Source organism: Ascaphus truei, chromosome 10, assembly GCF_040206685.1.
Source record: "Ascaphus truei isolate aAscTru1 chromosome 10, aAscTru1.hap1, whole genome shotgun sequence".
NCBI lineage: Eukaryota > Metazoa > Chordata > Amphibia > Anura > Ascaphidae > Ascaphus > Ascaphus truei.
The window spans coordinates 21,827,607-21,845,395 of record NC_134492.1 but is presented as its reverse complement, the minus strand read 5'-3'; the positions used below and the strand labels follow the sequence as shown (position 1 = coordinate 21,845,395).

Sequence of the window (17,789 nt, the reverse complement as noted above, 5' to 3'; positions counted from 1 at the left end):
TTTAACTTGTATACAGTGCCAGACATAAACACAGAGCTTAAACAGTATCAGCTTATAAACAATATATAATAAAGGGAATTCTGATATAATGCCTTATAACACACAGATGGGGGGTTATCCTTTCATAGTTTAATTAATAACACTGTTGTAATTGTAAGGTGAGAAGTATTCCTACAAGATTTCTTGCAACATATGCTTACGTTTAAATGTAGCTTTTAGGAGATTATACAAGACGCATCTGTTGTGTATATATATATATATATATATATATATATATATATATATATATATATATATATAGCAACTGTAAATATTACTGTATATTCATTTGCATGTCTTAGACAGGTCTGCAACCCTGTCTTTCACCGTTATCGCCCAGCACACAGCACTTCCACTGCAGCAAGGGATTCTGGGAAATGACATGCAAATGAGCACACAGTGCCACCTTTTATCTCAAGCTCACATTACATGAACAACCCTTAGCCAATGCATGCTGCTTTAGACACAGCTTTTAAGCAATATATATATATATATATATATATATATATATATATCAAAAAACATCAGTTTTTCTGTGTGTCTTAAAATTCCTCTATGCTTGTCCCTAACTTGTTCAACGATAGTCTGTGCGCATACACCAAAAGAAAACTGGTTATCACGTCTTACAAAATGAAACAAAATCAAATGAAGTTAAGTTTCGTACCAGAGACAGTGGAAGTGTGACTTGGCATGAATTGCGTTATGCTTAACATGCTAGCTGAGTATTTAGAATTGAAGTGGTTTCCACACAATTTAAAAATAGACAGTTTATTAATCTAAACTGCAAGCACATGTAGAAGAGGCCTCGAGATTGACATCTCCAGGATTAGTTTAGCCCTGCTTTTTTTCCAGAGGTCATCTCCATGGCGTTCAGGAGGAATGCTAAATAAATGGGCCCATGCTCTTCCCAGGACTGCACTCAAAAAACTAATACATAACATTTAATTTACTGTCTTCTTAGCGAGACTGACCATTTTTCACACAGCAATATTGGATTAGAGTTGCACTGGCTAAGAATTTATTTTCTCGCTATTGCCGGTTTCCTAGACTTGTACCTGTTTTTTTTTTTTCTCTCTGTCTGTTATGATAAAAATTGCAGTTTGGTTTTCAGATAAGGCTGAGAGAAAAGCTGGGGGGGAGTGTTTAATCTGTGCGGGACCTGCAATTACACATATCTGTGTTGGTTAATAGCATTCAAAGTGAAGATCAATTCCTTGTATGGGCCTGCTACATGAAAGATCACAGCTCCGGCTTGCACCCCATCAGCAGCGTTACAAAGATGTTTTTGTGTGACGAATGGTCCAATGTACTTTGTGTTCGGAAGGCATGGTACAATGGAATGAACGGCATTCACAACCACAATACATAAAAGGCTTGGAAATATCTGATTTGTCACAATTTCGTCTGACCGTTTCATCTTTTTTTCCCCCTCTTTTGCAGTCGGTTTTGTTATCAGCCTCAATCAAGCGAGAAGGGGAGTCTCCAACAGCATCACCGCGCTCTACAGACGACATCCACCACTCGGATAGATACCAGGTGTGCAGCTTTAGACACATTGAAACGATAGAAGTGCAGATCATACAATGAGTGGCCTAATTACTGCATGGTTACCAGTAAAAATCAGTAGGGCCATGACATAGTGCGGGACATGTATTGATGCTACAGGAGCGCAACTGCTGCTACTGAAAGATTATGTGCTCCAACATTTTGCAACACATCTGCGTCAGATTTAAGGGCCAAAACTGCAGTAATAGCAACAAAAAGTGGCACAAAACTCCAGGAATAGACAAAAAATGTGTGGCATAAATTGACCGCAATGCAAACACGGGGGATTTGCATATGACCCTTTTTTATTTTATGTTTTGCCATTTCCCAGTTAAATACAATATTCTACTTTATTCACCACTGTAAAGGATCCTGCAGTCAATCAGGAAGTACCTTTGATAACATTTAGAAGTACAGAACTAGCCTCATTAATTAATTAATTAATTAAGCCCCTGTACTGTCATTAATCTCGAGTCTTTAATAACGTGTTTGCATTGTAACTGTTAGATAAGGGAGTGTTACCGCACAGTGGGACCAGATTTTGTAGAAAATAAAAAGGGGCTAAAAATGTTGATCTCTGTGTGATTCAAACTAGTAAAGTTCAAGTTACACACTTCGGCCCAGGCCCAGAAAGCCACGTTATTGACGTAACGAGACATTGACTTAAGTCAATAACGTCTCGTTAAGTGCTAACGGGTGTCTTCAAAGCTCACTAACGCTGTGCTTAGTGCTGTTTGCAGCCATAACGATCCCTTGCGTTACTATAACAGATGTTAGTGCTAATGAAATGCAAAATATTAGGTGATAGCTAAACTTGGCGTTACTCACTTCCTAAAATAGGTCTTTTACAGGGTCTGGATAAGTGTAAGACCACGGTTAGGTATGATTTACCTATAATATTATTATTTACGGAATTATTTTTCTCTCCTGTCTTCTCTTTTTCAACTTTAATTAAACCCCGATTCAGGGGCTTGATGGGGGTAATGCCATCTTTGGGTAAGACAGGCTTACCATGCTATTTGTAGTTAACGTAAGGTGGTGCCTGTGGGGTAACTAAATTTTTTGGGCTCCCCTGCAAGCATTTTGAATGGGCCCCCTAAGCAAAACACCACAAAATAAATGTTGTTTCTTCTGGGGTCTTCCACGTCAGCGGCCTTGCGATCACCTCCCTCTCACACACTTTGCTCTAAGCCCCTCACAGTCCCCCCTATCATCCTCACAGTCCCCCACCCAACCTCACACTCAGCCCCCCTTACTGTCCCAGTCTCCCTCCCCCGTGTCTCACTCCCTCTCCCTCACTCCGTTCCCCCTCGTCTCTCTCACACAACCCCACTCAATTGACCACACACAGTCACTCAATTCCACCGCCCCCACACAAACACACACACTCAATTCCCCTTACACACACTACATCCCCTCCACACATACACACACTTAATTTCCCCCACACACACACTCGATTCCTCCCCTCCCCACACGCTCGATTCCTCCTTCCCCCCCCACACGCTCGATTCCTCCCTCCCCCCACACGCTCGATTCCTCCCTCCCCCCCACACGCTCGATTCCTCCCTCCCCCCCACACGCTCGATTCCTCCTCCCCCCACACACGCTCGATTCCTCCCCCCCACACGCTCGATTCCTCCACCCCCCACACGCTCGATTCCTCCCCCCCACACGTTTGATTACTCCCCCCCCACACGCTCGATTCCTCCCCCCACACGCTCGATTCCTCCCCCCCACATGCTCGATTCCTCCCCCCCCACGCTCGATTCCTCCCCCCCACGTCTGATTCCCCCCCCCCCACGCCTGATTCCTCCCCCCCCACGCTCGATTCCTCCCCCCACCACGCTCGATTCCTCCCCCCCCCCCACGCTCGATTCCTCCCCCCCCCACGCTCGATTCCTCCCCCCCCCCACGCTCGATTCCTCCCCCCCATGCTCGATCCCCCCCCACACGCTCAATTCCCCCCACACGCTCGAATCTCCCCCCACATGCTCGTTTCCCCCCCACACACACACACGCTCGAACGCCCCCCACACCCTCGATCCCCCCCTCGATCCCCCCCCCCACACCCTCGATTCCTCCCCCACACACTCTCGATTCCCCACACGCTCAATTCCCCCCCCCACCACACACACACTCAATTTCTCCCACACACAATTAATCAGAACATACTTAATCGCAACAAAACACTCAATCATAAGACACACAACAGTGACGCACACTTTTACTTGGGCGTGGGGGAATAGGGCTGCTGCGATCCCATGAGCTGCGGCAGACTGGGGCGGGGGAGGAGGGACTGACTGTGTGCAGTGGAGGCCCTGCCCCTGCATCAAGCAAAGAGCCATTGACCTCGGGCCCCCCCAAACGCCCCGCCCCCCGGCATTACAGGGTCTAGCGGCACAGTAGTAACGCCGCTGAGCTGTCCTAACTTCATATAGCGTTAAGCATGTGCTAATGAGATACTGTAACTAACAGCCGTTGTTTTCGCATATATTACGCTTTGTGGATACCCGTTAAACTCAGGGAAAATAACAGCCCTTACCTATTTAGGTAACTTCACGTTATTAGCCCTAATTTGCCACAGCTCCGTGGATCTGACCCTTCATTACAAAATCAGAAACATCTGAATGTAACATACAGTATTAGGTGAAAACACTCCTTTTAAATGATCTTACAATTTCATGTAAAGTTATTTATCTTACAGTGTGTGAGTTATTATAATACCCCGACTGATAAGGAACTGTGATAATCTATGAAAATTACCTTACGCACAACAGTAAAAATGGGTATTTCCTTATAAATATATATATATATATATATATATATATATATCCTCCATACCGCCACATCCTTTGTATATCTCTTTGGAACAGTGATAGCTTTTCATTTCAGCAGCATCTGAGTCATGCTTGAGAGTGACTTTGTACATTCAACAGTACAAGCTTTTGGCATTCGGCAGATGGAACTCATTGAGCTTAGAGAAAGGAGTAGTAACTATATATACAGCCTCCCCCAAAAAAGTCTGTCATTACAGATGTACAGACATGTTTCTGTTTGAAATCCATTAGCAAATGTACCTTTTCTAGAGCTGTCAACTGTCGAATTGCAGTCCACAAAAAATAGAATGGACACGTCGTAGAAAACAGTGTGTCAGTTGTACAGCATGTAATAATACTGCGCTCCACAGACCAATGGATAATTAGCCTGGTTATATCATACCAGTGACCTGTGTGGATTACCAGGAAAGGCAATCATGACATACAATGCAATATCTCTCTCTAAGTATGCCTGTCCACTTGGAGGTGCTCCATCCACTAACAAGAATTGAAAACAAAAATTATAACGTTTAACTGAGCAGTCCTCTTTCATTCTGAAGTCCTTGACAATCATGACACAGGTGCATTAAAAGAAGCCATTATTTATAACATGCTTTCCTCTGCATGGGGCCAATGAAACGTCGTAATATTATTACCAGATCAGACTTGGGTAAAAGAAGTGCACAGGCAGATATGTTCAATAGAGGGCAAAAAAGCAGAAACTGAAGTTAGACCTGTTGCAGTGGGTCATGGTGTCATCCCCATTGGGGGTCAGAAATCCGTTAACCTGGAGCAAAACTGGTACAGAAACGCCACCGGATTTACAAAAAAAATCCAATCTGAAAGCATTTGCATTTCATACCCAATATTAATCTCTTGCTAAATTTTGCATCACAGTTGACTTCCTGCAAAGGCCTCAATATTTATAAACAACCAGGATTGACCACAGTTATGAATATGGTAGCTTGTGCCATATCATTCCAATATGCCCACATTGTGAGAGAATCATATTAATTTTAAGCTCGCTCAAATACTCACGCAGATCAATCTGCTCCTGCTGTATTGACTTGACTGGGAATACTTTTATAATCTTAATCATCAGGGAATCTATACATTCAAAATAATACCTGGCAACCTGGATGTTACTGCTCCTGCTTATATATTTATTGATGGTCATAATTTCTGGGAACGTGTAAATGCAGAGATACGTAATTATTTTAAAACATGTAAAACACTAATTTAGAATATATCAACAGAAATTGTTTACAGATTTAGGCTAATAAACTGATTAAAAAATGTTGAAGTGGTGACTTCAAAAAGTGAGACTGTACTGAAGTTATGACAATTGATGTGTCTTAAATAGCCCTAGTGCTGGGGAGTGTTGCATAGAAAAAAAAACTATGTATTATTATTTTATTCTAACAAATTATGCAGTTAATATCACAAGATGGACAATTTAATAATAGGGCAGGTTTTAAAATAGAAATAACTCTACTTTTCATTGTAAAGGTTTTAATCAAACTAGTTTTATTTTCAGATGCTATGAGGGGTCACATATATTTTATAGTTTGCTGTTATTTTCTATGCAAGTGTTTGGTGCTCTGAACACATACACTTGTTTTTTTAATACGTGAAGCCTTATCTGAACCTTAAACGTATAATATGACTGATACTGTGGTGAGGCCTACACAGCCTGCCAAGTACTGCCGCCTTGCGGTTGCTATGGTAACGCAGGCGCGCGGCAGCACGCATACGTGCTCTTCCTCATTCGCCTGTAACCCTGCGTGAGCTGATCACATGATCGGGGTCAAGATGGCTCCCGCTGCAAGCTAAACCGGGTTTGTGAGGCAGCCGTTGGAATCCGTCGCCATCGGTTCCGTGTCGTAGTAACGGGCCCGGTCCCGCTGCTGAGGCTGGTCATGACACCAAGCAGCGGGTCCCCGGTGGCTGATATTGGAGGTTTAGCGAGTGTGTCGCCCCCAGCGGGCCCTTAGTTACCATGCAAAGTGAGGCACGGCCCAGTGGCAGAGATGAAGTAGGTTTGTTTACATCTGGCTGTCTGAGGATGGTGGGTGCAGGGGAGGGAGCCTGGCACATAACACATCCGATGTAATCCTGCCTGTAAATACCTCTTAGCATGATTCAATCCATCAATGTTCCCTCCTCTACACCTAATTGTTAATAAGGGCCGATTATTTCCTGTGCAGCTTTTTAACATGACATCTTTGTTTTCTTTTTTTCCTCCACAGACCTTTTTGAGGGTGAGAGCCAATAGGCAGACCAGACTGAATGGTGAGTGCTGACACCCAGTTCTGTTGTTTTTTTTTATTTTTTATTTTTAGATCACATAAACTGCTGTTTAATAATTAGTTTTTATATCTATCATATACTGCCTGACAGTTGCATTACAATGTTTTAAAGTATTAGGAAGAAGGAGTTGCTCAGTAGGTAAAGACACTGATTGGCACAGAGTTTGTGGAACCTGGTTCAATTCCTGTTGTCGGCTCCTTGTGACCTTGGGCAAGTCACTTTATTTCCCTGTGCCTCAGGCACCAATAAATAGATTGTAAGCTCCACGGGGCAGGGACCTGTGCCTGCAAAATCTCTGTAAAGCGCTACGTAAAACTAGTAGCGCTAGTTTAAAAAAAAAATGTCTTATTCCCGATCTTTCGTTTTTATTGTCGAGGAGCGGCTCAGTGAGTTAAAAGGCACTGAGTTTAAAGTAGGGGAGGATGGTCCAAATACCGGTGTCGGCTCCTTTTGAGGTTAGGGCAGTCACTTTATCTTCCTGTGCATCAGGCACCAAAATCAAAGAATGTAAGATCTGGCAGGGACTGTGTCTGTAACATTCCTATGTACAAAGCTGCTTATTGTGCACTATATTGTAATTATGAAGCGCTTTGTGCCCCATTGGGAGAAAAGAGCTATATGAAATATAAAAAGATAGTTATTAAGTACACGTCGTTGTTTTTGTTATGTTGAGGTTGCACGGATAGGTATAGTATGCACTTTTTGTCGGTGGTATAAAATGATGGTCTGTACATTTTGTATCGTACACCAGTTATTTCAATCACCAGATCAGTGATTTTGTTTACGAATTTCTTTGGTTTGTTTACCATGGCCTGCGTGACTTGTGCTCCTGCTGCTTATTAACCTGTTGTGTAATATATAATCCGAGATCTTTCCTGCTTTGATGTTACCATTCTTGGTCACCACAAATATTGTTTATATTTCATGTATTCCTTAAAAAAAAATGGGAGCTTTTGAAATCCTAGTGGTGAACCATACATGGTTTTTATAACACAGTTATGATAGCAGTACAATCATTTGTGTAACCAACCCGGTGCATGTATTATTGGTCAATACTATTACCCAGAGTGTAAATAATACTCCACTATGGAAATAAAAGTACAGCAAATAAAAATATCACTTGTGAGCACATTCACGTCTCAAACAGGACTGCAATCCGACTTCTTACCATTCTCTTAGCATACCGTGCTAGCACTGCAGCCAGGGATTCTGGGAAATGGCATGCAAATGAGCACAGTGTCACCTTTTACTTCATGTCTATTTTAACATGGACCCCTATAGGCATAGGCCTGACATATTGCACAGCTTTTCAGCATAGCTAGTAAAACCTACTCACGGGAAGCTTTTTTTTTTTTTACTTTTTGGATTTCTTCTGTGTGAAGCTGGCTATACTGATTTTGCAATGTGAAGTTTTAATAGGTTTCAACCCACACATTATACAAGTTATGGTGGGTGAAAAGCAGGGTTACAGACCTCTTTGAGACACGTGAATGTGCTCACAAGTCATATTTTTATTAACTGTGTGGTGGAGGGTTTTGGTCACTTTTGTACCCATCATAACTTGTATAATGTGTGGTTGAAATAAAAGTAAAAATCGCACTGCTACAAATATGTGGATGTGCTTATATACTCCAAAAGCACAACTGCTGCAGAAGCTTGTAGGAGTTCAAGTCGTATAATTTAGTATATTGTCCCGTCCTGCTCTTTAAAGCTGCAGTTCAAGCAATATTGTGTGTGTGGACGGGCATTTTTGTTCCTATAGCAACCATTTACAAAGTCACTTCCCCTTCTGAAACAGCATCACCTTTTTGGGCCCTGCCCTCTCTAGCAGTGAACCAATTGAATCTAGTGCCTGCCTGGTCACATGATCTTCCTCATAGAACTTTGACTGTCCGTGCAGCAGAAGATGACCCAAGATGCATTTAATGAATCCCGAGCCGAATCTTCGCCGATCGATCACATGAGAACGGATCGATCGGCAATTTGGTTAATCACTTGTCAGTGTATAGATTGTATTGATGCACATATTTGAAGAAGGGGAAAAAAATATTTTTTTAAACGACAGCTTGAACTGCTCTAAGGGGGTCTGTTGAGCTGGACTGTGGTAATTTCAGCTATGGAGACCCCCTGCTTCCCAAGATTCTACCCTTCATAGGTCATTCCGGAATCTTGTGCATGTTTTAAAGTTCCCGCTTCACGTGGGCCAATTCTAAGCTCTCCCAGCCGGAGCTGCTACCGGCATGACCAACGGAGGTAAGTATCTCGGGAAGCAGAGGGGTCGCAGGAGCTGACATTAACAGTTCGGCTCCGGAGACCGCCTACTTCTAATCTAGGGGAAACAAAAAAACCTAGGCAGAAATATACCTTTTTAATAATAAGAAACAGTATTACAAAGGGCAAGAAAAGATCTCTTAAAATATAACAATACAATGCTGGTTTAATGTTATGTAGCAGTGTGCCATTTTTATGTTAACTCTGCACTAAAATGGTTTCAGTATCATGTTAGATTGTAAAGTAATAAGACGTGAAGCCTCTTCACTGGAATAATTAGGAGCTTGACCACAGAGATGGCTGTATTTGTTTCTATTATGCATGTTGCACTGTACAAAACGACAAGAGGCACAATAAATCACTGTCTGGCCTAACTATTTGTTTAGAAGTTCAGACACAGGAATAACAAGTAACTTGTCCAAGGTCACACAGCTAGTGCAGGGTCCCAGACTGAGAGAAGAGCCATGTGCAAGTACAGTAAGACTTGTTTGTTAGCTTAGAACAATTTTATCGGATTGGTCTCATTTTATCTGGATGCATAAAGTAAAAGTTAAATGTTGGCAATATAAAAAAAATTCTCTGAGCAGGAATAAGCAGTTCAAAAAGTCCACGCTGTATGTTCTGTAAATGGTCTCTCTCAAAAACAATCAGTATTGGGGAACCCAAAGTAATCCTGTCGACATTACTGCTTAAAATGTAATTTGACTTCCCAAAGTTTCCATGCTAACGCTTGGCATATATTACAAGAAAATTGTGTTTAAACAACAGTCTAGCCTCCTACTATTTGATAGAATTGCAACCTCACACCCATTAAGACTTACGCCAGTGGGTAAAGATGTTTCTTTCCACTCGCTTATAATTTGGGAATATGTTAAAATCTTAAAGAAAGAAAAAAATCATAAGTAGCACAACTTAATATTCTTTATCCATTACTACCAACTCGAAATGTGATCAATTTTAAAAGAAGGAACAAAAAAATCTTGACCTTTTCTAAGCGTTCTAATTGCTCACCTACGACGCTTACTAGGCGACAGGTAGCAGCCGTGTGGGCCCTGAAATTTAGAGCTTAATGATGTTAAGACCTTCTCCAGCGTAATGTTCACATTATGACTGCTGAACTCTCCACCTGCGGGCATAAGGTTTGAATAAAAACAAAAGATCAGCGCCAGCATTTCATATTGAACAGACCTTTCTTATTGCCTCTCTTAGGCTGTTAAATCACATTTTCTTTTCCTGCTAACAATCGTTACAATTTCTGCTCTCCCTTTTTGATTGCGTGAAGGGGGTGGAAAATGTGGGGGGCTGTTTTGTTCTGATGACAAGCGATCTGGAGTGAGGGATTAGTGAGCTAATTAGAAATGATTGCACCTATCAGTATTAATTAGCCATACCCTGGTCTCACTTGCCTGTTCTTTTGAGCTATTCCCTTTCGGGACAGCTGCAAAATCACCTCCTGCCTTTGGGGCCACTCCATCTTTTATGTACTTATTGAATGTGAAAGGCAAACTTAATGTAGGTTATTTATATAATATATATGCTATAAGATATTTTTACTTTCTCGTTTCTGTTATGCATCCTCTCTTGTTATGAGTACTTCAGTATTAGGTGAAGCCTTTTTTTATTTGGACTAACAATTAATATTATAAGACAAACTGTTGCGAGTTCCCTTCCTCATGTCAAGCAATTCTGATTTAGGAAAGATTCCTTGAGTTAAACACTGGAAAAAAAAGATAATCTTAAAGGAGCAATCCATGCGTTAAAAAAAAAAACAGACTTGAAGCATGGGGTCTCCGGATCAGAACCCTATTAATTCCAGCTTTTGGGACCCCCTGTTTCCGGAGATACTTGCCTCCGAAGGGGGTGCCTGTACCTCCTGCAGTTTAAAGGTCCTACGTCACATGGGCCAATAGGAAGCCGCACCACGTGAAGTCACGGCTTCCAATTGGGCCGCGGGAGCTTTAAAAAGCGGCCATAATGTGAACCCTGGAGCGGCTTCCGGCACCTACTACGGAGGTATGCATCTCCGGAAGCAGGGGGTTCGAGACCCCCTGCTTCAGTCCTGTATTTAAAAAAATATCTTAATTAAAAAAAAATAAGATGCTACTTTAAGGCAGATGATGTAGGAAAGACCAGATTGTTGTCATGATTTTTACATCTGTGTTTAACTCATGGAATCTTTTGTGAATTAGAATTGCAAGGCCTGAGGAAGAGAGAACTCCCGAAAGCGCGTCTTATAATATTAATTGTTAGTCCAAATAGAAAAGGTAATATCACCTTGGGCCGCGTCCATGGATAGTGCTTGCGGGAGGAGGCGCGCTTCCGCTCGGCACTGAGCCCCTACAGCCGCAATGAGAGCGGCTTTAGTAGAGGTTCGCCTACGCTTCCGCAAAAAAAAACAATTTGTGTGTGTGTGTGGTGAAAGTGATGTGTGTGTTTGTGTGTGTGCAAGCGCGCGGAAGCGTAGGTTTTAGGGAAATTTAAAATCTTCGCGCTTGCCGGAGCGCAGGGCCGGTCACGTGAGCGGTTCGCCCAATGAGGGCGAACCAGCTCCGTGACGTCACTGGTCCGCCGCCGACACGCCCCCGGACGGTGCGCTGTCTAAGGCCAGGGGAAGCACCCGCTTTCTCTCAGCGCGCCTCCGCACACCAGCAAAAACCATGGCCGAGGCCTTATATACTACTACCTTTTATTCTGGACTAACACGGCTATTTCTACTTAATGTCCTTGTTACACAAACAGATGCCGATCAGCCATTCTTTATATATTGCTCTCACCTTTGGAAGTACCAATGTCTTGTTTCCTAAACATTTTCCAATTCAAAACCTGGTTACAGATATTTTAAATCTGTTTAATGACAATGACAGGAATTGGGACAGGCATGGATGTAAACAGTCATCTGTTTTGCAACATTGATAATAAACAAATGTATTTAAAGTGAAAAACATGATTTTAATGTGTTACTGGTTAGATATGAACTATTCTAGCCTTTTAAGATAACTTTTTAATAATAACTATTTCATATAGCGCTTTTCTCCCAATGAAACTCAGTGCGTCACAATTACAGTATATAGTTAGAGACAGTCCCTGCCCAGATGAGCGGGCAATCTGTTTTTGGTGCCTAAGGCACAGGGAGATAAAGTGACTTGCTGACACCCAGGTATTGAACCAGACTCCTCTCCTTCAAACTCTGTGTTATTGTTTACAGAGTCAGTATCTTTACTCACTGAGCTGCTCCTTCTCCCAGGAGATACTTTACTTGTTTACACTGATACATGGGGACAGGGGTCTCAGTATTATTCTTTGCCCAGGATCATCGTGTTGTCTGGCTGTGGTGTATTCTTGTATCTCTTGTGATGCGGTTTCTGCTATGGAGAAACATCTGGCCATCCACTCCCGTCATGGACAAACCTGAACTCTTGTGGCTAAATAGCTCTTTTTGAACTTGGTGGTCACACGATAACAAGAAACATCAACGTGGGAGTTTCTAAACGCAGAAATCCCCTCCCACTCAAATATTTATTCGTGATTTTCTTTAAAAAAAAAAAAATTAAAAAACTTTTTTTTAAACGGAATTGGATCAAAACCAAAGATTCTACCAGAAAACTTCGCTCTTTTTATAAAAAAAAATTTGTTCCCATGGCCCAGTATTCCCTCCCTCCCCCCCTTCCTTCCAGAGATGTTTACCTTTTTATGTACTGTGTTTCTGGTCCCTTTTGCAAGATCAATATGGCTGCCGTCCAAGCCTCACTCTTATGGGCCAATACGAAGACCGATGGTCATTTTTTATTTTACTTTAATTTTACGGGCGCACGAAAATGTAAAATATGTCGGGAACCAGGACTGAAAAGAGCTAATAATGCTAATAATGAATGCTGCTCAGCTCCAAGGGAACGTACGGCTCAGATTATGCAAAAATTGCAGTGATTTCTGCTTTAACTGCACCAACAGCTTTCACAGATTGAGTACAACTACATTACGTGACATAATTTGTGTTTTATAAATAGATGTATCTTCAAATTATTTTTGGAAAATGTGAATATTGCAAAGATGCAGCTTGGAGTTTGATTCGATTATCTGATAGTACCGCAAATACTAGTATAGTATACTATTACTTTATCGTGGAGACTAGGAGACAAAACATCTGCATTTGATTTTTGTTTACATTTTTGGCTTGTGAGCTTGTTTGCATCTTCGTGTAGACCTGGATTTACGTTGACGTGTACCTGCTATTCCTGCTGTACTATACTACAATACTATATTGTAGGTTATAGAGTGATGGATACTTTGGTATTGTTTTTTTTATAAGGGAAGTAATTATGTGCACCTTTTTTGGTTTATCAACAGTATGAATTCCCAGCACTCAAAGTATTGAAGATAAAGTCAATTTTGTGAAAAAGTAAGTATATTTTGATATCCATGCAAATGAATAAATAATGTCACATAAATCATTACATAACATTGTCAATAATTATCCAAACATTTTTTTAATGTTCAATAAGAGTTTCTAACCAATGCTGAAAGAACTCTAGAAAAAGGGAGAGAAATAATTAAGAGAGAGAGAGTCACACAGAGCAGGTATATCTGTATACACAAGAAAAAGAATCTGGAAATGCACCAAACTAACACTGATAAGAGTATTTTTGGTCAGTAACCCATAGTCAATATAGTGTGAGCTCTTGGGTATATTGGCTATAGATAGAGGCACGAGGTAATAATAAGTCAAATACTTCTCAATCATTGAAGCTCAAATAAACATGCAAACAAAAAACAGAAAGCATTATTCTCTCTAACACGTATGGGGAGCAAAATGTTTTCGAGCCAAAAATAGACCATTCTTCTGGTCTGTTCCCATAAACCAAAGGATTTTGTGGTGCTTCCCTTGTAGAGGAGTATGTAACTGCATAAACCCTTCACTGTGGGTATTAACAAGGACAAACTTTTTGATTTAAACAAGCTACTAAATGATATGAAAGCACATAAAATAGTGTTGTACCGGGTCCTACAATTTCGGGAAATTAATGAATAATTTTGGCCGGCCGGTTACCTGGACAGCACTTAACTGCAGGGTAAGGAAGACCACTGTAGAGCGTTAGGAGGACTGCAGTGACATCGGGAGCAGCAGCAGGTGTCCTGGTGGAGGTGACAGCGGCAGATGTCCTTGTTAAGCCGACGGGAGCAGCAGGAACACAGCACACAGCTCAGCTGTCCAATAGGAACGCTCATGCTCCGGTCACATGGTTCTCCGGCTCCCACCAGCATCAGCTGTGTGCTGTGTTTCTGCTGCTCCCGCTGGCTTAACAAGGACATCTGCCGCTGCGGTCTTCCTCACCGGTCTTCTTCACTCTCAGTCGCCGGCTGCAGGTAAGTTTTGAAGTATTTTCAGCTGTCCTGAAATTATCTCAGTGGTAGAGTGTTGACGGAGATTTTCTTTTAGAAGGAGGGTGTCTTGAATGACGGTAAAGTATTTTAGTTTTTGTTACCTCTTGTGCATCTATCCATAGCCGATATACCCAAGAGCTCACACTATATTGACTATAGGTTACTGACCAAATATTCTTATCGGGGTTAGTTTGTTGCATTTCCATTTTCCTTGCACTTGTGTTTAAAAATATAGAGAGATACCTATTCTGTGTGACTCTTAGTACCTCCATTTCTTTTTCACCCTTTTTCTAGAGTTATTTCAACAATGGTTAGGAACTCTTATTGAATGCTTTTTTGGATCGTTATTGACAATGTTTTGTAATGATTTATGTGGTATTATTTATTCATTTTCAGTGATATAAAAATATACTTACTTTTTTTCACAAAATTGGCTATCTTCAATACTTTGGGAGTGCTGGGAATTCATACTGTTGATTATTACCGTAGGACTTTATGGGAAAGGCTGTTATTTTCGTTCACCCTATTTCAACCGGTTTCAATATTTAGTTATTTATTAGTATTGTGTTGTATGCCCCTTTTCTCTTTTTATACCACTTGGTTTGTGTTCTTTCCACATGCAGCTCGGATCGGAAAAATGAAACGAAGGAAGCAAGACGAGGGGCAGGTATGTCCACTCTGCAGTCGGCCTCTGTCTGGATCGGAGGAGGAGATGAGTAGACATGTGGAACTGTGTCTTGCTAAGGTAGAGGAGCAGGGAGGCTTTTCTTGCCACCCTATGTCTTCTGTCACTTCCCTGTCTCTCATCTCTACGCGCTAACACTCGAGCTGAGATCTTCACTGGGATTTTCTGCTTCTGTGTCTTCAATATGTGGGATCTGGCTAAATCCTTTTGATACTAGTCTCTTATTTGAATTCTGCACATCAACTGGGACTAAATCAATGAAACTGGGCTTAGTTTGAAGATGGTAGAATTGACGTTCTCACAAAGTGTTAGCACTAGTCGGCCAAGATATATTTATATACCTGTTAACTGCCGCCATTGGTGGACCCTTCATTTCATATTAGGTGTCCTCCTAGGGAAGATCTTTTGTGCAGCTGTTTTCACGTAGACCCTTCAGTGTTTACTCCCTTTTTATGCCTTTTATTTCCTAAACCATAACTAATTATTCCTCTGCCATAACAAAATGAATGGTGTTTAGACTTTGGACAATGGGTTTTATTAGAGACTAGTATGTAAAATGTTTTGCCTGTGCGTACTTGTACGTTTCTGTTTTATTGTCCGTCCCTAGAGAATTGTGCTTTGCCTGATCGTCTCAATCCCTTCTTTTGCCACTTTACAGAGGGAAACCTGTATGAATGAGGAAGACTCTGTAGATATTGAAAATGAGAATGGGAACCGGTTTGAGGAATACGAGTGGTGTGGACAGAAACGGGTACGAGCTACAACTCTTCTGGAAGGCGGCTTCCGGGGTATGTAAATTCATCATTGTCTCTTAGTGAGAGGGAATTGCAGTCTAATTGGGTATAGATGTTAAGCAATTAAAGAGGCAGGTGTGTGTGTGTACGTGTGTGTACGTGTGTGTACACATACACGTACACACATACACTAGAGCTGTGCAACATTTTTGCAGCATTTTGTGAACCATGGTTTCTCGCAACAAAAATGTGCATGCGTTTCTTCATTACGTGAAAATTCACACATTGGTCCAGACCCTGAAATTAGTTCCGTGAAGCATGTCGGTACATATCGCAAAACAGCAACATTATTTAAAAAAATCACCAAAAGAGTGTGAATACAGTTGTGACTGTTTCGCACATCTTTAATAATGACTTTGCAAACAAAGAATAGAGCTTGGAGGACTGCAATATTAGATACATATTGTAAAAGCCGTCCAAAGCAGTTGTGTACCATGCCATTTTCCTTGGTTCACTTTTGTCCTTGGAACTAAACTATCAAAAGTTTTCTGGCACCACAGAAATGTCATGACAGTGACATTGAAGCAGTTTTTTACACGATGGAAATGAGTTGATCTCCGGAGCTACACTACACCATTTTCAGCTCCGGGGTCACACTGGTTCCCGAGATACTTACAGGTGTAGGTAGCAGTATAAATTCTTGATTTCGCTCTGGGATTGAAATGGCTGTCAAATAGGAAGCCGCAACGGGTGACCTCGCAGTTTCCTATTGGCCCTTGTGAAATGGGAGATTTAAACCACCATTTTGTTTACACTGGAGTGGGATGAAACGTTGGTAATTTCTCTGGTTAGTATTTAGGGAACTTATTCCTTAAGTGTCGTAAAGAATGTGAGCTTATTGTATTCATTATAAACTAGTGTAAGAAAATAAATGTATACATGCAAGTAGATGATGGTTTCAACTTATCATTTGTATATTTTTGATTCATTTTAAAAATCGGTGTTTGCAGAAACGTTGCCTTTTTATACGTTGGTTCTCTGTATATACATTTTTAATAGCAATATAAAAATTTGAAATGGAGAATGAGAGCTCTTTTGAAGGCCCAGAATTGCCGTCTGCCTCTGGCGAGGTGTGGAAGGTGATAGCTAAGTCTTCTCAGCACCTGCATAAAATATTAAAGGTCCGTTTATGCATGTATCACTCTATCCCTTGTAAAGAGGTTGATAAATGAGTTACCAGCAACCTGCTGTACATCTCCAGAGTTTCAAGCCCCTGGGGCACGAAGACAAATGCATTTTATTATTTTTTTTCTCTTCCTTTCTCCTTCTTACCCTTCCTACTGTCAGATGAATCCGTTCCAGCGCAGGGAGTGAGTTATGGCAAAGTCTGACCTCCCGTGAGCTCTGTTGGTGGATGCAATTTTAGCTGAGACCCATATTCTGTGTCACCATTGGGCCTTTGGCCTGAAATAGCAGATGATGCTAAATGGTACCTTGCTGTTTAGATTCTATGTGAGGAACTGAGCAGTGTAAATTGTGTGGAGGGCAACTTGCTTTGCTGTGAACCCCAGCCTGGGCACTTCCAGCTCCTTCTTAGAAATCATTCATCCCGTAAAGAGGCTGTGCCACCTATTCTGCTACTCTGCAGTAATTGGTAGCATTAAAGCAGAACTCGCCCAGAAGTCCAGCTATCTGACACCTGGGGTTTCAGAATAAAGATCTTTTTGGGAATGGTGTGTGATATTCGCTTGTATAGCTTTCACATTCTTTCTGTGGCCTATTTGAATTTTACAATGTTCATCACTATTTCCTAGGGGGTGGGGAGAGTACAAAATGTCTCTCCAGTCCCTCCTTCCTACTCTTAGGAATCCATGTTTAATGTCATTAAGTCCCTTTCTCTGCTTGCTTGTCCCTACGTACATAAGGTACCCATACTGGGGAGACATGAGTAAAATACTTTTGGGATGAGCAGAAAGTTGAGCCTGACTGTCAACCCAGTGACTAAGT

General features: G+C 41.5%; 1 protein-coding gene across 6 annotated transcripts in view; it reads left to right on the top strand.

Moving 5' to 3' along the window:
• The window catches only part of RNF220 (ring finger protein 220), a 204,761-nt gene that overhangs the window by 152,450 nt on the left and 34,522 nt on the right, over positions 1–17,789 (top strand). For 3 of the 6 annotated variants that reach the window (XM_075616195.1, XM_075616194.1, XM_075616197.1), the window contains 4 exons: positions 1,480–1,575; positions 6,653–6,695; positions 14,987–15,108; positions 15,707–15,836. In XM_075616195.1, coding sequence (XP_075472310.1) covers positions 1,480–1,575; positions 6,653–6,695; positions 14,987–15,108; positions 15,707–15,836 — 391 coding nt within the window. Of the gene's footprint in view, positions 1–1,479; positions 1,576–6,187; positions 6,439–6,652; positions 6,696–14,986; positions 15,109–15,706; positions 15,837–17,789 lie in introns of those variants that run through there. The other 3 variants (XM_075616196.1, XM_075616198.1, XM_075616199.1) reach the window with 2 other exon arrangements.